Below are 20,829 nucleotides of genomic sequence, written 5' to 3' on the forward strand. Positions count from 1 at the left end.
CCCTCAGGATCCTGGTGGGGACGTGGGAAGTGCCCCTGGAAGTGTCCAAGGCCACGCTGGAGCAGCCTGGGATAGTGGAAGGTGTCCCTGCCCACGGGACAAAATCACCTTCAAGGTCCCTTCAAACCCATTCCAGGCTGGGATTCCATCACGGGGCATTTGCAGCTCAGCTGGAGAGGCCGAGCCTCGCTCAGAATTTTTGGGAAGTTCAATCAGGTATGGATGAAAAAAAAATCTGTTATCGGCAAAGAATTCCGTGCAGGCACCACCAGGATATGGGAGAGATGGACACGGGGATTTTTAAGCAGTGAATCCCTAATATTGTAACAGATCACATCAAGAAATAAAAGTTTTATTAGCCCCAAAAATCTCCAGTGAGAGAATGGCTGCCCAGGTCCCCCATCAGAATATTCCACAGAGGTTTGTATTAGCACTGAATCCCTAACATTGGAACACATCACACCAATAAATAAAAAAAACAAACTTTCCAACACTTTTTATTAGCCCCAAAAATTATCAGTGAGAGAATGGCTGCCCAGTTCCCCCATCAGAATATCCAAATACTCCACAGAGTTTGTATTAGCACTGAATCCCTAACACTGTAACACATCACATCAAGAAATAAAAGCTTGCCAACACTTTTTATTAGCCCCAAAAATCACCAGTGAGAGAATGGCTGCCCAGATCCCCCATCAGAATATCCAAATACTCCACAGAGTTTGTATTAGTACTGAATCCCTAATATTGTAACACATCACATCAATAAATAATAAAAAACAACTTTCCAACACTTTTTATCAGCCCCAAAAATTATCAGTAAGAAAATGGCTGCCCAGATCTCCCATCAAAATATCCAAATACTCCACAGAGCTTTATATTAGCACTTTTCTCCCTTTCCTTTGGGCTCAGAATGTTCATTTCTCCCGTTTTATGTCAAGGAACAAAGTCCATCCCACACATCCTAAATAAACAGGAACTAGCAGGAGACTGCTATGGAGGGTTTTTTTTTTTGAGAGAATATGTAAATATAAAAGCACAGACAAGAAGAAATGTTAAGAAATCTGACATATTTCAGCAAGGACTCAGAGTCCACCCACTGACCTGCACCTTTTAGACACATCTGAGCAACACCTGAGCCTTTTGAAGCAGGAAAATCCTGCCCTGCTCTGTCGGTACACCCCACAAAAAGCCAGGAAGGTGTCAGAGGCACAGAACTGCACTTTAATCACGCGTGGGGAATTTCATCTTTTCTTTTCTCCATCACAAAAAGGGTCCGTGCGTTGTCTCAAAAGCCTTTATTGCCCTACGAGCAGCAAAGGACTAAGGAATTTTCTCTCTGGATGCTCTGGATGTGTTTTATGGAGAGCAGGAGACGACCTGATGAAGAGATGAGTTAATATTTCATGTGAGCATCCCAACTATGCCGGGTTACATAAGAGGCAGTGGAAGTTAAAGACACAGCAGCTTCCTCTCAGGAATTTCTGCAAGTCAGAGGAGACAGCTTAAGGACAGCTTAGAGCAGATAAAATAATCATTTTCCAAACCCAGTGCTTCACACAGACCAACCCTTCATTACCTCAGCTCCTTCAATTGCTGGAACTCAGCTGGGAAAGCAAAAAAACTGAGGTACAGCAACGGGAAATTGTTTTTGCAGTAAAGGAGATCAACGGCTGAAGTGGGAATGCTGCCCTGATCAGCCATCCTGCCTCCCAGCAGTACCAGAACTCCTTCTCTAAAAAAAGAAACGACGCCCTGTGATGGACAGAAAATATCACAGATATTTGGCACATTCAGCTTATTTGGGAAGGCAATGCTCGGGAGAATTCCTGCAAACTTTCAATTTTCACAGCATTTTGCTATATAAGAGTGAAGAAAATGTTTTTAGGATGGAGATGAGAACGCCTTAAGAAAAACCCTCAATTTTTCAGGTACGATCATGGGCTGCAACAGTCGCTGAGTGAAACTTGAGGACAGCAGCTGCACCATGCCAGGGAAAATTCAAATTAAAGCTGGCACCGAAGAAATAGAAGATTAAATCACATGCAGAAGTACTTCCCACAAAGGAAAAAGCAAAAGTGATTTAGACAGGGGAGAAACTGATCGAGTGAGTGGGTGGGAAAATCAACTTTCTCCCCGGAGATACAGCTCAATTTATTATTGAGGATGATTCAGCACCCAAATCCTGTGCTCTGGACAAAACCCACCTCCTGGGCTGCAGGCAGCTGAGCAAAAAGCCCGGATCAGCACAAGTTAGGATTAGACTGGCAGCCCAGCTTAGAGTCAGTCATTACAAGGCTGAAGCACTGCTTTTAATGCAGGCTGCATTAACCCCCAGCAAAGTGCTTTAAAATCAGCCCTAAAAAAAAAAAAAAAGAAAAGAGAACACTGAATCATTAAAACTTTCAGCACAAAATCTTAACTCTGAGCATTTGCTGCTAATAGATATTACTGGAGTGATCGAAGCCAAGAAAAGAATTACAGAAAATTATCATTCTCGACTGTGTCACCCAACAAGCAGCTGAATGGTTTCTACAGACAGTAATTAAAATCAGAAAGTTCTGGTACAAATATGGAAACTGATTAAAAGACAGCTGTGAAGTCTGCTAAATCTGTGATAAAAAATAAATAAATCTGCACAAGCAAAACATGAAAGATCCTTTATGAAAGAGAACCCTCTTTCAGTTTCATTGTCTGGGCTGACTTCTGGCATAGGAAAATGAGTTCTATGGAGCTGCATTTAAAAGGTCACCGAGTTTCCTTCCTTGATCTTTTACCATGAACCATTTTAGAAGGCATTAAACATTTCAGAACAGCCTATCTAAACAAATTTTTGCTTATCCTGTCATTGAATTAGGTTCAACCAATTCCAGTAAGTCTGACCCAAAAAAAAAAAAAAAAGCCCCCCCAAATACAATATTTATGCCAGCCACTAAATGCAAACTTGAGTCCATGCCAAAAAAGCATAAATTAGGAAAAAAGTAATTATTCTATAGCTGACAATTTGAAAAGAGAGCAGTGAGAGCTGGGAAACTCCATTTGCTAAGGCAAAAATCTATTTCATTCACAGCAAACTGACCACAGTTGTTAAATCTGTGTCATAATTCAGAGAGAGAGAAAAAACACAGGACCAGTTCCATGGATTTAGCACTCAATACCTTGTTCTGGTTCACTCCAGGGCTGGGAATTGTCAGCAATAAATACTTCCAGGCCTATAAAACTCCAGGAACTGCTCACTATTTGTCAAGAGGCAGGGAGGGAGGGGCAGAGCTCCATTTGCTCTTTCCAAAGAATTCTGCAGGTCCTTTTTAATTCCCCATAAATTTCATCCCACCCCAGTTTTACAGTACAAAACATAAACAGACTCAAGGACAGGATCAACATCAAAATGTTGACCCCAGAACGAGTCAGGGCTGGCTTTATCATTATTGCATCCCACACCTGCAGCCTTGCAGACCCGAACTCAAAAGGCAAGGAAGAAAAACCCAAGTTAAAATGCAAGGCAGCGATATCTGCACTCACAGCCCTGGCCTCTGAAAAGGCATAAATCCATTTTTTAATGCATTAAAACACACTTTTGCTTTCCCACTGCTTCAGTGTGATGAAGAACACGCAAATTTAGAGTTGTCAGTGTTTCCAGGTACTGTGAACGAGCCAAACACCAGTTTATGTCCCCCAAAATTCTCTTGATTTCTCTGTTGTCCAGTCTATGGATAAGCACAGCCTTTTCCAGGGCTCTCCATCTCCCCTTCCCCTAAAGCCCAGCACAAAGGCACACACAGGGAGGGAAGGAAGGCTTCAAACCTCGCCAGGAAGTTTTATTGTTTAACTCCAATTTTATTCTTTAACTCCTGCGTCTGCCCCTGGTTTGAGGTTCCAAAGCAGGAAGGTTCACGCAGCTCACTGCCCCTCCTCCGAGGGGCCTGGCAGCTGATTCACCTGAATTTTTTATTAATTATTTACTCATATGTACTGTGCTGGACATGAGGTGCTTCCTGCTCCTCAGCAGGGCAGAAATCAGGGAAATTTTAACCCAGTGACTGCTTTGCAGGTAACATTTGATCATCAAAGACACAACGTGAAGTGTTATAATTTCTGTTTTAGCAGAGCATGCACACAGCTCACCTACAGAAAGCTGAATTTTGCTGGCTGTGAGCAGCTAGATCAGAGACACCCACGCCTGAAAGAAACCACAACTCTCTCCCTGCTGTCCTGGCAAACTCTAAATGCCCAAACAGCCCTTCCTTTCCAATTCCTGTACCAACCAGACACATCCATCACCCATCAGCTGTCCACATCTCACAGGGCCACCAAAATGCTGTGTTAGCACCAGAAGCAGCAGCTGAGCTGAAGGAACTGAGGTGGGTCCAAGCAAGCACACTGTGTTACTGCCATATTCTCTGAAAAATCTTTCTGCCCAGGATTCTTCTCCTGGGAAGCTTCAGAGAAAAAATGAAAATAATAATGATCTGATTTGCTCCTTCTGTGTTTTGCTGCTTTAGGATGCAGTTTGGAGATTGTTTACCTACAGGTGATTGTTTCATTGAGTTCTGCTGTGAATTGTTTTGACTCAATGGCCAAGTGGGGCCAAGCTGTGTAGAACTCTGGAAGGAGTCAGGAGTTTTCATTATTATCTTTTTAGCCTTCTGTCTGCATCCTTTCTCTATTCTTTAGTATAGTTTAGTATAGCATAATATAATATAATATAATATAATATAATATAATATAATATAATATAATATAATATAATATAATATAATAATAAATCAGCCTTCTGAGAACACGGAGTCAGATCCACCATTCCTCCCTTTGTTGGGGCTCTCTGAAAATACCACAAACCTGAAATTGTAGAAATCAAGCCCTGCTCACCAGCAGAATGCCAGTGCTGAGTGCATTAAAGCAAAGGGAAAGGCAGTGCTCTCTCAGCTCAGTAAAACAGCTCCTCCCAAGGTATTTGCTGCAGCAGGGAAACCACCAGGACGCCAGAGAAGGGTTTTAATCTAAAGCAAACATCTCCACGTGATGGAGCAGAGCGAGAGGGGGAGAGCCCAGGCAGCTCCTGAGCCTACAGAACAAAAATTCATCTGCAGCTGGGCATTTCTTCCTGCACATTTTCATGGAACTGGGGAACAGATCCAGGGATGCAGCCACCAACCTCAGCGCAACTGAGAGAGAACTCCCTAAAATCCCAAATACCTGAGAGGGCTCCTCACTGCCACACAGCTCCTCGCTGTATTTTACATTTATTCTACTTTACTGCCACAGCAAAGTGATCCAAATACAACCGGGAGGAGAAGATGAAGAGATTTCACATTTAAATTTACCTTTAAATAAACAAATCATAGTCCTTGTTTGAAGTGTCCAGAGTCCCTTTGTGCTCATCCCCAAAACCAATTACAAACTACCTTTTTTACTTAACAGAAAGAAAAAAAAAGAACAACAAACCCCACCTCATCATTTGCATGTTCTTTGTTATTTTTCTCCTTCTTTGAAATGCTCTTTTGGGGCAAGCTTTTTGATCTAAAAGGCATTTAATTAAACAAAAAGAACAAAAGAAAGGAAAACCCTAAATCTCTATATAGACTCTACAGCAACATTTCTTTGGGGGGGAATATATTTGGAGGGGAATTCTATGTATATTCCCAGGGATTGTGCCTGGATGACCAGGGCCAGAACACAGCCAGATTCCCCAATTAAAAAGAAAAACAACAGAGAAATCAACTTATTTCAAGTGTAAACTTTAAGTTTCTTGAGACCTTTGCTGATCAAATGCCACCAGCATCCCAAGAATCAATCTGGAGATCTGATGGAGCCATTTTCTCTGGAGATGGAGAGCGACAGATGGAGCAAAAATGTTCAGCAGATTCTGAGTTGCTGTGATGTTCCTGTGAGGAGGCTCAGCTGAGGCACCTCCCAGGAGCTGCAGGGCCAGGATGATTATAAAAACAGATATAAATTTTAAAAATTAAAAATTAAATAAAAAATAAAATAAAGGGAGTGGGAAGGGACAGGTTCTTTTCATCTGGCTGAATTCCAGGGAGAGGATTTAGAGTTTTCCAGGCAGCCCAAAACTGCTGCAAAGCTGTTTCCTCTCCCCCGCCCTGCTAAGTTTAATTCTCTGCTTCTGGCAGAGGGAAGAGCCTCCCCCAGAATGCCTGAGCAGCACCCAGGGACTGTCCCCTCCTGCTGACCCCCAGGCCAGGCAATGCCATCCACCCTGCCAGCAAAAAGGGTTTTCCTGCCCTAAACCTGGGATTGTGCCTGCATGGCCAGGGCCAGGTGCCCCAGTGACAGAAGGGAGGCCAAGGCGTGGGGTGAGCAGGTGCAGACATCAAAAAGCCCTGCTGGATGTCACTGGTGAGTGTGAGAGCTGATAATGAGCCTGCTGGAAGGGAAAGGGAGAGGAGGTCAGCCTTTGCTGTGCCATACATTCAGCTGAAGTTGCACTGGTTAACGTCCAAAGTAAACACCACTGCAGCATTTACAGCCAGCACCAACATTCCTACAGCTTTCCAGACTGCAAGAAACGTTTGCTTGCCTTTTTTTCCCCCCCTCACTATTTCATTCTCACAGCAGTTTCCATAACGTGAGTGACCTGAGTGTAAAACCTGGGGCTTTCATTTGTACTCAGAGGGGCTGCCGTGCTTGGCAAATAATATTTACCAATTCCCAGTATTGTCTCAAATCACCCAGCACTGAATATCTAAACCTAGAGATCAGATATCTAGATAGATAATCCAGATATTTCCAGGGAGTGATGATCTAGAGAGCTCTGCTCTTTTAGATCATTATTTCTGAATTATTACAAGGTGTTTGCCTTCGCTTCTGATGGTTCAGGGCAGAGCAGCACCTGCACAGGCGCTCCTCTGGGCACCCTACAGCCTTTAGCACGTCCTCCCAGCAAAGCAAACCCCACAACAAGCGCAGAGGGCTCTGTAGGATCCCTGAGCACCTTCCCCAGGCACAGCCACCGAGGCTGTGGGGTTTGCTCAGATCAGATCTGTGCCCACAGCAACCACTTCCCCTGCCCAGACCGCAGGGCCTGCGCAGGGCAAACCACAGCCTAGCACGGGTGCCTCCCGACAGGCTGCAGGAACAAACTGCCAGCTGGAGAGCTGCACTGCAGCACCAGGAGACCTCTTTTATCCTTGGCACACGAGGAGTCCCCCCATCCTTACATTTAGGAAGCCCACATGATGTAAATTTGCTCTCCTCTACTGCAGTTCCCTCTGGATATTTGCCAGAGCTGGTGCTGCTGCCTCAGTCAGGATCGAGTCTGCAGCAGGGAAAATCCCTCTTTTAAATCCCCACAACAGCAGCTCGCTTTTGGCTGAGGTCACTGCCTCATTTAGGACACCATAATAATTATAATTAAAAAAAAAAATCCTATTGACACAGAGCAGAAAACAACGTTGTGCTCGTGGCTTGTGAGCAGCAGCTTCGAAAGGCGCTTCCCAGAAGAACAGGAATCATCGGGATACAGCTCAAGCAGCGCCACATGGCCGCTGCTGTCACCCAGAGCAGCCCCCCCAGAGCCACAGGGGCACTGCCAGACCCTCAGGGTGTTCCCCCAGCACGCTGAGCTCAGCCCGGCCTTCTCAGGCCTTTCTGCCCCCCGGCAGCAGCTCCTGGCCCTGAGGCTGCCATGAGCTCCAGAGCGGGAGCAGGCAGGAAACCTCTCTCCTATCTGGCAGCTGCCACCAGCTCTCCCATTTCTCTCCCTCTCGCTCACTTCCTACTGATTTCTCCTGTCTTGCACTGCAGCTTTTTCCTATTTCCTTTCTCTGCTGGCTGGTTACGGCTTCCCTCCTTTAATTCTCTCCCTTTCCACGTTTTCCATCGCTTTTCTGGCAGCTTTGATCTGGGCAGAACCCTCTGTTTTGCATCTGGGCCCAGCAGAAAGGGCCGCGGTGCCTCTGTGGCACGGAGCACCCGGAGGAGACGCCTCGTCTGAAGTGCTGCCAAGAAGCTGCACCGACAGCCACTATCATAACAGGCTAAAAAAGACTTTCAAGCAGCCATCAGATGCTTCAGGTGAGCCTGCAGGTTGAAGCTTGTATGTTTGTGGGAGTGGTGGACTCCCAGCCCTTTGCCTGTCTCACATCAGTCTGGTGCTTTATTCAACACATGGGGCTTTTCCTCCCCGCTGAGAAATGCTTGCTCAGGTCAATCCAGGTCCCACCTAAGTTTTCCAGCCCCTCTCCAGCACTGCAGCTCACCCAGAGAAGAGTGTTGAACTCTTCTTTGGTTACTGATTCCCCTTGGGAAGTCACCCAGGGCTGCCCGTGACAGCACAAACCAGGATTCACCGCCTGCAAATCAACTCAGGAGCAGCTCCTCACCAAACATGGGTCAGTTGAGCTGCTACTCACAGATCCAGTAAGGAACAGCACCTGAACTAAATTCAGATTCCCACCAATATCCCTGAACATTTCCAAAACGCATTTCAAGAGCTCAGGAGTAAAACCAGTTTGAGTTTTGCCCTTGCAGCCACAGCTCTTGTGCCAACTGAGAGCAACCAAGAGCTGCTGGAACATGGAGATTCTCTCTTAGGTTTTTAACATTTCTACTTCTTTGTAGCACCAAGAGAGGCCTTGCTGCTTAATTCACACAATTCAACTTTTACCCAACCCTGCTCCCTGCCCATAAAAGGTTTATTTTTTGGAGGAGCTGAGCCCCAGTAGCACTTGTGACCATGCCACCCCTGCCAGGACAGCTGACAGCACCCCAGGGACGGACAGGACAATGACCCACACCACACCACAGTTACTCCAAGTGCAGAAACCTGTGCTGTGATCTTTCCCACCTCCCATCTTCTTTCCCAGTGCCACAGCAATTCCATGAAACGCTTTTGCCACCGAACATCCCAGCACAGACCTTTCAGCGTTGTCAAAACAGCTCAAAATAGCCCCACAGGATCACATTGAAGTGTTTGCCAACAAATGTAAACAGCCATGTTTCTTATTTACCACCAGGCTGCAAGAAAGGGTTCCTGCCCATGGGCCTCAGAAGTCAAACAGACACAACACTGAAAATCCTGAAGGAAAGGAAGGGATGCAGGGTGATAACAAAACATCCAGACGATTTGTGAATGTCGCAGGCTGAGCGCTGTTTGTTTGGCTTTTACTATTTATACTTATGCTTACATTTGAAACATAAGGACGCTGTTTTTTCCTGTCATTTTAATGTATTTATTTTTACGTGTTTTCTTTTCAAAGAAAAATGAGTAAACGCTGCTTCTTCCTGTCTTTTCTAAGCGTGCTGTTACTATTTTGTATGTATCCTGTCTTGTATTTCATCCCTTTTGCATTCTTAATCAAACACTGCACGTTTTACATCCCTTTTCATTTTACTAATTCCCTTGCTGCTGCTTCTCCCGTCCTTATTTTAAGCCCTCTCTTCTGATGTTGAGATATTACCAACATCCAGGCTCCTGACCCTTCGTTTAATCAAGCTGAGACACGAACTAAGACTTTTATTCTTTAAACCTAATAATTATCCAGAGCAGGGCCACAGAACACAGCATCACCTACCTGAAAGTATGCATTTAAATCTATTTTCTCTTAGTGCTATTGACATCTCTTACACAGGAAAATCTGCTTATCTCGAAGCAGATAAAATATCAGAGGGAGTGCTTAGGCAGAGGAATATCTGGAATGCTACAAGAAGCCCTTTTACAGCAATACATCCACTAGAAACTCCAGGATAATACAAATGGGATTCATTAATAAGTCTCCAACTGCTAATTTTCGGAGGGGAAGGAAGAATATTCAGGGAGAAACCTGGAGGATAAAGGCTCAAGCAAGAGGCTGAGCTTATCTTCCAAGCAGCACAGCCAACATATCTCCCTGGTGACCCCAAGGACCACCTCGAGGAGGAGTGGAGAATTCAGTCTCCAGACCAAAGCAAACACTGCTCCTGTCTGAGACACTCTGCAAACTACACACAGGGCTGCCCGGCTGGGGGTGAGAATTTGAACCATGAAAGGGAAAGGATATTGCCCAAAATTCTACAGGAAAAATGGGACAGCAACAGTGAATGGCCAAAATTCTACAGGAGAAATGGGAAGGCAACAGTTAATGGCAAAATTCCACAGGAAAAATGGGAGAGCAACAGTGAATGGCAAAATTCTACAGGAAAAATGGGAAAGCAACAGTGAATGGCAAAATTCCACAGGAAAAATGGGAAGGCAACAGTTAATGGCAAAATTCTACAGGAAAAATGGGACAGCAACAGTTAATGGCCAAAATTCTACAGGAAAAATGGGAAGGCAACAGTTAATGGCAAAATTCTACAGGAAAAAATGGGAAAGCAACAGTGAATGGCAAAATTCTACAGGAAAAATGGGAAGGCAACAGTTAATCTCAAATTCTACAGGAAAAATGGGAGAGCAACAGTTAATGGCAAAATTCTACAGGAAAAATGGGCAAGTAACAGTTAATGGCAAAGTTCCTGATGGTTATACTCCAAAGCTTCTTAGGAAAACAGAAGCTGTCACTGAAGCTCCTCGAATTCTTTAGGCACAAATTCACTGGGAGACCCCAGTGCAGGAAAGAACCAAATAATGCTGGTGCCTAGCCATGAAATACGGAAAAGGACTGGTACAGGTGTGTGTACCACCTTCCCCAGCAAATTCACCAAAGCTCTGTACAGCCTTGGGATGCACTGCCGAAATCTCCAGCGCCTGAATCACTACTTGTACAATAAAGCACCACTTCTACCCTAACCACCACTTCCACAAAACCATCACTTGTACAACAAGGTCCAGAGCAGTTGTGAGAGGGAACAGAGGACTCTTTGATTTCCAGCAGGACAACTGTGCTCACTGCTGTCACCCTGCAGGACCAAGGAACTCTCCTCCCACACAGGTCACGGGAGTCAAAGGACACCAGTGAACACCCACAAATCCCACCAGCGACCTCAGCAAACTCCAAGGGCAAGCTGCACTTTCCTTCTCAAGCTGGGCCAGAACTGGGTCTTTTTTTTTTTTTTTTTTGCTGCTAAATTCCCGTGGATGTGGCCCAGAATTTTGAAAATCTAAAATTGAAGGAGCCAACATCTCAGTAGCTTTCCTAATCCAGCCATCTGAAATGTTAAAACGCCGTTCTCAGGAGTTCTGTGCACAGGGAGAATTATACAATTGGGCTCACAGATGGAATATCATTCCTGCCTCCACCCAAATAATCACAACGCCCACAGCTCTACTCAAAACTAGAAAATCAAGCTCACCTCAGCTCCTGTCTCCAGTAAAAGCCCTAATAAACTATGCAGCATGAAGTGGTAGCATTTGTGTCCCAGCCAGCAGCAAACACCCCAGACAGTCCTCTCTTCTGCCAGCCCCAGGAACAGCAGAATAAAACAGGAATTTATGCACAGACTCTGTCAACTGCTAATTTCCAAACACAGCCAAGGCACAATGATGAAAAGCCCCACTCAAAGACTATTATTCTTTTTAATCCTTAGATGCCACGCTGCAGCCCATTTTCCATAAATACTGGATTTTACTAACTCTCCTAATGAAAAAAATGCGTGACAATGACATCTAACTAGTCAGTAACACTAAGGTGTGACTTTCTGAGCATTCTTACCCTGCTGGAAGAAATAAAACCCTTTTTAAAAATAAATAAAACCCCACATACAGTCAAAGAATTCCCAATTACCACAGGGACTTCCAAAGAGCCAGAGACAGGGAAAGTGCATCTAAGGCAGATAAGAAACAATTAGAGTCTATTTTAATACCAAGTCAGGAGCAAATCACCAATTAAAACTTCTCAAGGGTAATTATGTGTAAATTCTACCTCTGCTGTTTTCCAATCATAGCAACAGAAACTACAGCACGGTTATAAATAAAACTCATTTGCAAGCAACTGCAGAGGAGAGTCACCAGTTCCTCAGCGAGGTCCTGCAAAAGCAAGAGCCTCCTTTCTTTTATTGGCCTTTAATAAACAGAAAGAAACATAAAGCAAGTCCTGCAGCCGTGCAATTGCTCAACCCTGAAGTGTGTTTGGAACGGTGACAGGAAGAAAAATACAGTTAACTCCGAGAGCGAAAAAAATTAATGGCACACAAATGTTTCTTCAGTGTCATAACAGGATACAGCCGAGCTCGGGCCGGCCTTCGGTGGCCAAGCAGAGGCTGGAAATGGCCAAATTTCAAAATTTCAGCCTGGCCCCAGCGTGGCCTTGGGAAGAATAAAGGCCTTATCTCAGCCGGCCATGCACAGCACGCAGCAACGCCCAGAGCTGGCCAGGAGAGCTCCAGAGGCAGGGAATGTGGGCACGCTCCAGCAGCAACAGGAAAACTCCAATAAACCCTGCCCAGCTGCCCCTCAGCTGGTCACAGATGGACCTCAAATCTGCTGTTCCCCCACCAAAACCAGCATCCAGCACCAAAAACCCAACCCAGCGCCAGGGAGGGGCCGAAAATAATTTTTAATTTTTTTTTTTTTCAGGTTAAAAGATATGGGAGATCTCACCTAAATGCAGAGCTGGGTGAAGCTCAGTCACCTGACTGATTTGAGATACCTTCAGGATAAGAAAGGTCCCCTGGATGTGCAGATTTCCTTCCACTAATGATCAAGTCGAGCCAGATGAGCAGCTCAGGGATGTCTCCCTCAAAGAGTTCCTAAGCTCAGCAAGATAAATGCCACCTTAGGAGGCCTCTGAACAAATACAGCACAGCTAAGGGAGGATTAAATTAAGAGGGTGTAAATGTTTACAAACATGAAGGAGCAGAGCAATAAGGCTGCAGATGAAGAGTTTGATACGCTCCAAAGGGCACCAGGACTACCAGAAAAAAGCAGCTGACAAAGTAAAAGAACATCCTGAGGGAAAGAAGGGGAAGTTAAATCAGTGTTTAACTCTCTCAGATCACCAGCAGCCGTGCAAGGCACCACGGCTCTCCAGCAGAACGCTTTGCTGCTGTGTTTTTAAGCCTCAAGCGCCCTTTAGGAGATAATTTTCTGTCTGCCTGCACCCTTTAGGCGCTCCCCCAAATGCTGACAGAGAGCAGCGTGTGTCAGGAGCTCCTCCACCAACTCAGAACAGCCATTTCACTCTCAGGAGTCTTTAACATCTGCTCTGCCTTTTCTGTTTAATGCCTGATATTCCCCCACTCCCCCAGGCCTCCAGACTGAAGGCACTTGAAGAAAAAGACCCCAGAAATCGATGCTGCTTTGGGAGTTCTGATAACAGAATAATCTGAGCAGAACCACTACCAAAACTAGCTGGGTTAAGGTTTAGTCCACGGAGAGATTGAGCCCAAACTCAGATATGGACTGGCCTGACTGTGTTTCAGCAGTGCCAGACACTAAAATCCATTCAACTGTCCTGGGAAAGAGAACAAAAATAAAAGAAGGAAAAAAAAAAAAAAAAGAAAAGAAGGGAACTTAATAAAAACATAATTAAAAACATAATTTATCATCCTGGCTTCAGAACAGCATTAGAAATGGCCATTTATACACTCCTAATTTATACATTTAATGGTAATCATGACATCATCAAGAGATATAAAATATGTCAAGGGTGAGACAAGTGCAGCCTGCACAAGGGAAATGTGACAGCTGTCATGCCATCTCCACCTTAAACTGCAGGGATACCAAAGGAAATACCTGCTGCCTGTAATGTGGATTTAGGCAGCTCTAGATATGCAAAATGCAAATATGTAAAGCTAATATGGAGAAAAATCCAGGCCCAAGCTACCCTATTATATTCCTAATACCATCTGGCACGGATGCAAGCTGGGTTTTCCTGGTTTAAGGCAATTCCCATCTCAATCCCACCAAGGAAGGTGATTGACAAACACAAAGAGAATTGAACATGTCAGATGATTTATGCCACGGAGATCTAATGACAGTGGAAGCATCAACATTATTTCTATTGCACCTGCTTTGCATTCTAAGCTTGAGAGGCAGATTGAAAGAGGCAACACAGCCTCTCCCCAGGCCTGAAGGGAAAAGGGAATATTCTGTAGGGACAAGAGTGATCAAAACCCACTCCTCTCCAAATCCTGCACAATGCTGGGGATGAAAAGGAATGGCAGAGACGGGAACAAACACCACCACCAAATCTGGGGTTCTGCTGAAAGGTGCAGCCAGGGAATAAATCAGAGAATCGTCACAGAATCCCAGAATGGCTTGGGCTGGGAGGGACCTTAAATCCCATCTCATTCCCATCCCATGGGCAGGGACACCTTCCACTAGGCCAGGGTGCTCCAGCCTTGGACACTTCCAGGGCTCCAGGCGCAGCCACAGCTGCTCTGGGCACCCTGTCACCGTCCTCACAGGGAACAATTCTGCCCTAATGACCAATCTAACCCTGCTCTGAGTTTGACACCATTCCCCCTTGTCCTGTCACTGTGGGTCTCTTAAAACAGTCTCTCTCCATCTTCCTTGTAGGCTCCTTCAGGTCCTGGCAGGCCACAATGAGGTCACCCCGAAGCTTCTCCTCTCCTGGCAGAACCGTGACCATGAGTCTGCACCCCAGAGCTGGGGCTGCTTCAGGCCAGAGGTGAAAAACAGTGACAAGAAAAGATCCAGTTCCCCCACATTCCCCCAGCCATCCCAGAAATCCAAGAGTTGTGGAGACAGCTCCTCACCTGACACTAAAAGCCTTTTGATCCAAAACCTTAATGGAACACCAAACAGAAACATCCTCCTGACATGACTGAGAGCGAAAGGAAATGAGACATTTTTTTATTTGGCTGCTCCAATTCAATAATGGAAAGTATTTTGTTTTACTAACAAGTAAATTAAATTGCCTGTTCTCGTGTTTTTCCTTTCCAGGCATCACTCAGCTGCTCCTTGGGATGAAAATCCTGTCGTTCTTCTTGACATCATGCAACTGCCACAAGACATACGGCCTAAAGTACGTAACAAAATCCTCACAAATCCACTGAAATGCCTTTTTACTGTCACTGCCTTGCCTGCCACAGAGGAAAAAACACCCTGCAACTCAAGAATCATTCACACACTGCAAAAGAGAAAACTCTGCTGGTACAAACTACAAAATTAATTGCCAGGATTTAATACTGTGTGAACAGTTGTAAACACAGATTGAACACAAGTCTGAGCTGTCCCAGAGCCCTTTGGACTGTGCTGTCTGTGGAGTCACAAAAAGGCCTGGATTGAAGTGAGAACCACGCTCAGTCTCTCTCCTGCCCACACCTGGAGTCTAAAATTGGTGAGCTCAAGCACCCAAAAGCATCATTGCCCCATCCCAGCCCCAGCTTCGCTGCTGTGCTTGGTCACGAAAGGCCTTTGCCACACACATTCACACCTTAACCACCAGACAGACACCATAAAGATACAATAAAATACATTAAATGGTTTGTAGAGCACGCAGAGTCAAAAAAGGTATCTTTTCTTCTCATCAAAAAAAAATCTGAAGCCACTCGCTGCACTCACTCGCCCCAAAAGCATGTTAAAATGTTTCCTACTTGACTTTTTTTTTCCCTTCCTCTGAAACACCCAAGCCCAAACAAGAGAACTCCAGAGGTAACGAAAGGCACCTGCAGAGCAGCCCAGAGGCCCGAGCAGGCATCTAAAGGCAGGTTCCTGCTCAGGTAGACACCAGCAGACATTCCTGCTTGTCAGCTATCCCTCCTGCCCTCACCTGGAGTGACCTCTCCGCAGGACTTGACCCAAGGAGACCCAAGCGCATCCTCAACACACTCTGAGTTCAGGTTTGAGCTGGGTATTAAATTCTGGTGGCTTCTGCTGCCTGTTCCTTGCAGGAACTCTTGCTTTCGGTGCTCCCCGCAGCACCAGCCCCTCCTGGGAGCTGAATTACCACCCTGGTTCCTCCAAAGTCAGCCTGGCAGGCCTGAAAGCTGCTGGACTTGAAATACTCCGGTTTCAAAGTTAACCCAGTCGCTTTGACAGTCAAGACACCCTTGGTTCCCAGAACCTGTGATTTAATCCTGCTTTTCTGATCTGGCTGTCACTGAAGCCAGAACACAAAGTACGTGAGCTCTACGAATAGTCACACTTCAAAAAGAGAAAAAAAAAAAAAAAACAAATCAAGAAATCTCATTTTATACTGACCTGTCCGTGATTGTGGACTGTGTGCCACTCATTGGAGCCTTTGGCAAGAAGTCGTATTATCCAATTTACATTTTACTCTTATTGCAGGAATATGAACGAGGCTTTGCCCCTTACATGCACCGAGGTTCAGGATCCAGCCTTGCTCCAGAAGAGGCATGCACAGAGGACAAACTCAGTTCAAGGGCAAGAGAAGAGAACAAAAAAAAAAAAAAAACCAAAAAAAACCCAAGAAAAACCACCAAAAAACCCAATCCAAAACAACTCCAAAACTCTTCGTGCAGTCACCCAGAATATCCAAACCACGGAAGTGGGGCGTGGGGGATAAAGGCAAAAAAACTCCAGCAAGAAAAAAACTCCAACAACAACAACAACAACAACAAAACAATCTCGGTGGACTCGGGGGAAAAAAAGAAACCCTTTGCAGAAGCGGCCGATCCTGCCGGGCGCGGGGGGCCCGTGCCCGTCCCCGCCGGGCTCAGGGGCTGCGCTCGGGGGGCGGGCGGCGCTCCCCGCCCGCGGCCGGGCCCATCCCCGCTGCCCGCCCGCCCCGACCCCCGCCCGTGCTGCGCCCGCAGGGGGTCGGGCAGGGCGGCCGCCTCTAGGCCCGGGGCTCCATCCCCCGCCGCTCCGCCTCTCGCTCCGGCCCGGGACCCAGCGGGCTGCCTGCTCTCCGCTCCCCGCTCTCGGCGCTCCGCTCCGGGGCCGAGTCCCGCCGCGCTGCCGGCCCCGCCGCGCCGCTCTCCCGGCCCGCTGCGGCCCCGCTGCGCTGCGCTGCTCGGAGAGGCGGGAGCGGCGCGTCCGGGGGAGCCTGCGCCGAGCCGGGCCGGGCCGGGCTCGCCCCTCCCCGGCGCCTCCGGGGGGCTCGTACCTCCGGCCGCTCCGCCCCGCCGCCGGATCCCTCCGCCGGCCGCCCTCCTCTTCCTCCTCCCTCTCTTTTCCTTCTCCTCTTTCCCCTCCTTCTCCTCCTCCTCCCTCGCAGCCCTTCCCCCGGTCCCTGCCGAGGCCTTTCCCCTTCGGGAAGCGTTTTCCAGACCCGCGGGGTGTTTCCTTCTCTTCCCGTCTCTGCTTGGTCGCAGCCGCTCCTCCCTCGCTCTGAGTCCCTGCCGAGCGGCTTTCCATCCCCCCGCGTCCCTAACCCGAGGAGATTTCCCTTTTTCCCTCTGCCCTTTTTTCCCTTTTTCCATTCTCCATTCCCCATCCCCGGCCAGCCGACACTTTGCCGTGTCACCAGCGCCCAGAGCGCCCGCGCCTCCATCTCCACGGAAAATATGACACAGGCGAAACTTCGAGCAGAAAGAAAATAAATAAGCAGCGAATTAAGAGTAGAAGTGCCAGGAGCGGAGCCTGAGGCTGTGCTGTTTGCTCCCAGGCCTTTCGTGGCTCTGATGTCCAGTCCCACATTTCCCACGCACGTTTCATTAGGAATTTTCCTCACAGGTTAAGGTCAGCATAAATCCAAGAACTGATCCCTCCCTGCGCGTACATTCCAGAAACACTGCGGCCGAGGGCCTGTTCCTGCTCCCCTTCCAGAGCTCCAGTAGCCAAAGATGAGCCACACGGGGTGTTTGGGCATTTAAATTCAGCAGGTGTGGATTTCCCTCTCCTCAGCCGCAGCCTGAGCACAAACTGGGCCTTGCTGTGACTCCCTGCTGTCCATGCCGTGTACAACTCGGTCTGAGAGAGAAATGCCTGTCTGGCATTGCACAGACAGGAATCGGGGAATCTGCACAGAATCCCGGAATGGTTTGGGCTGGAAGGGACCTTAAAGATGATTTTGTTCCAACCTTCCACTATCCCAGCTTCCTCCGACCTGCCCTTGGACACTTCCAGGGATGCTGGGCTACCTCACCACCCTCACAAGGAATTATTTTTTCCTAAAATCCCACCCAAACCTACTCTCTGTCAGTGTGAAGCCATTCCCCCTTGCCCTGGCACTACAAGCCACTTGTTCTCAAGTGCCTGGAAACAACATCTACACCTGAGAACTTCAGGAAACTTCCATGCTACTCCTCCAGAAATTAAAGCTCATGAGCAGCACAGATGTGGAATGAAAACCAGGATGTCTCCACTGCCAGTAATTCCTGCCCCCTCTGCACAAAGGAACCTGTGGAACATCGCTCTCCCCCAGCAAATGCCAGCGGACTAAAATAACCTTATTAGCTAATCCCAATCGTCTAGGACACCACGCTTCTTCCCTTTAATTAATCTTGCCGGGACGTACTTCAAAGCTGGGACACTGGGCTGGGAGAGAGGCTGGAGAACAGGCTCTGGAAAAGTGGGGAGCAGCTCCCTGGCCGGGCCCACAGGGACCATACCTTGCCTGAGGCTACATCCAGGCTGCTCTGGACCACGGAGCTGCGTCCTGCTCGGAGCGTGCCTCAGGAAGCCAGCAGACTGTCTGAGCGCCCGAAGAATTTCTTGTTTTGATGGAGTTCAGAGCAAAGAGGGGAAGCGTGGGATGAAATCATTTTCTACATGATGCTTCACATGTATACGCAGGGCATTTATACTTCCTTTTTTGGTTTCCTTTTGGGGAAAAAGAGAGGCTTGGGAAAAAAAAAAAAATTAATAAATAAAGTGTGGGAGTGCAAGACGAGCAGCCACGTCTGCCTGTCCTTCTGCAGCTGTGTGCAATACAGTCAGCAGTGCTGATGAAGTGACTGAATGCCTCCATATATCTATATTTATTTGTTATATATCTCTTTATTGCATCTTCTCTGCAATAAATCCCTCCCTGCTTTTAACTTTGGGAACATCGAGTACTGTGCCCGGAGAGGGGAAAGCTCCTGGGAGTTCTGATTCCTGGCAGGGCCAGCATTTGCATATTAGGCCTCGATGCTTTTTTATTACTTTAATTATATTTTATTGTGCATGACAACATAACGAGAACAATTAGCTGGAGGAAATCCTAAGACAGATTCTGAAACTGTAACTGCTTCTCTTTTCTGCAAATGCTGATTTTTTTTAATTTTTTTTTTTTTTTGGTGGGAGCTGGTTACATGCTCAGATTAAGATAGATGTCTAATTATGGTAATTCTGTTTTACAGCCTGAAATTCCGGGTGGGGAAATCAATAAGCAATTACAGTGTGCCCATTAATTTTTTTTTTTTTTTTTTTTGTAGCTCTGAAGTTGTCACTTCACCTGAATTTACACACAGAACCATCCCGTGGCAGGAGGGTTGGAGCAAGATGATCTTTGAGGTCTCTTCCAACACAAAACCATTTTGTGATTCTCTAATTAAGCTCCTCGATCTGTTTTTTAGTCCAGAGCAGAGCTAAGCAGGACCCTGAAGTGGAGGAGTTTGATTCCTATAGAGTGATTCTTATTTTGCCTTAAAATAACAGTCAGATCCTTGGAGGTGCTTTAGAGGGGCTCCTGTAAAATCAGATTTATGGAGGAAGTGTTGAGCGAGGATCCTTTGGCCAAATCCCCTTTTTCCAGGCTCGCACCGAGGAGCTGTTGCCATCTGCTGGGAAAGCCTCGAATGGCTCCTCTGACCTGAGCTCCCGGGCAGGTAAAAGGTGAGGGATTTGGGAAAAGGAACATTCCCAAGCGCTCTGGGATCGTGGAGCTCTGCATTGCTCCCAGGGGGTTTGCACCGCTGTCAGCTCAGCATCAACAGAGATAAAAATCAGCAAAAAGTGATGCCTTAAGGTTTTAAGTGTGGATAAACAGTGCCTGGAAGCATTCTTCCTTTCAGAAAAATTTCAGTTTGTCTTTCAGGCGGGATGATCAGCTGAGTTTTGCTGAGCTCCACCACAAAAATCAAGTGCATAAAGATGCTTTTGCTCCTTACAAGTAATCAATTTCAAGCCAGTGAGAGAATGCTCAGGTATTTTGAACTGTTTTTCATGCTCACTACAAGTTGCTCAGCCAGCTCCTGTTTTTCTGCTGCTTTCGGAAGCCAGCTGCCAAACCTTTATACCTTGGAGGGGAAAAGCACAGGGGAAACAATTCCCAAATGTGCCTAGAAATCTGTGACTCCTAAGGAACAGAGGACCTAATCCCAGAAAACACAAAGAAATTTGTGCTGTGCTCCACATTTCTGTGCAACTTCCAAGCCTTTTTTTTCATCTCCCACCTTCAAATGGGCACCAGATTTGCTCCCTACAGTCCTGCGCTCTGGAAATGCTGGAAATGCACCCAGGGTCGGTCTTGGGACGCAAGGCTTTGCTGATTTTGAGACACAGAGAGCCTAATCTAGCAGAGCTTCTAGAGTGACAGCTTATTACAGCTCCTAAACCTGGATAATCCGCGGGGCAGTCAGCATTTTTATAGCACTGAGCTTTCGTTCCATATCAGCACAATGGAAGCAGCAAGGACAGATGAATCCGCTGGACATCGTGCCCTGAGTTTCCTTCTCTTTCTCCATCTCTAGCTGGAGAGGGGATTAAAAAGAAAGATGTAAAATCTAAATAAATGGAGGATATGATTTATCTTCATGTCTGAGGGTTGTGGCACTGGACAGATCTCATTCTGACACAAGACAGTTCAAACAGCACTGCTGAAAATCTGTGTTTTGTAACATTTGAGAAGCTGCAGAGGCTGAAACTTCCTTCTTCCCATACAAAATTATCTACCTGTAAACCTTTATTACTTTACAGAAGCTTTTCCATCTGCTTTGATCTGTTATATTCCTTCTTTTAGTAATTTTCTAAAGGATCTTTTACATTGTTGACTTATCAGCTGCCCCTGGAACTTGAGGCAAACAGGGCACTGATTTCTTTGGACATGGCAAACCCCATGGTATTCATGTAATAGCAGATTTCAAAGACTTAAAATGCTGCTT

At 46.6% G+C, this 20,829-nt stretch overlaps 1 protein-coding gene across 3 annotated transcripts in view; it reads right to left on the minus strand.

The window, feature by feature from the left end:
• ARHGEF12 (Rho guanine nucleotide exchange factor 12) overlaps positions 1–18,474 on the minus strand; it is an 81,371-nt gene extending 62,897 nt beyond the window's left edge. For 2 of the 3 annotated variants that reach the window (XM_038161398.1, XM_038161397.1), the window contains exon 1: positions 16,040–16,853. In XM_038161398.1, the coding sequence (XP_038017326.1) occupies positions 16,040–16,071 (32 nt within the window). In that variant the 5' untranslated portion in view covers positions 16,072–16,853. Of the gene's footprint in view, positions 1–16,039; positions 16,854–18,354 lie in introns of those variants that run through there. The other variant, XM_038161400.1, reaches the window with a different exon arrangement.
• Positions 18,475–20,829: the final 2,355 nt, after the last annotated feature.

Source organism: Motacilla alba, chromosome 24 (genome assembly GCF_015832195.1).
Source record: "Motacilla alba alba isolate MOTALB_02 chromosome 24, Motacilla_alba_V1.0_pri, whole genome shotgun sequence".
Lineage (NCBI taxonomy): Eukaryota > Metazoa > Chordata > Aves > Passeriformes > Motacillidae > Motacilla > Motacilla alba.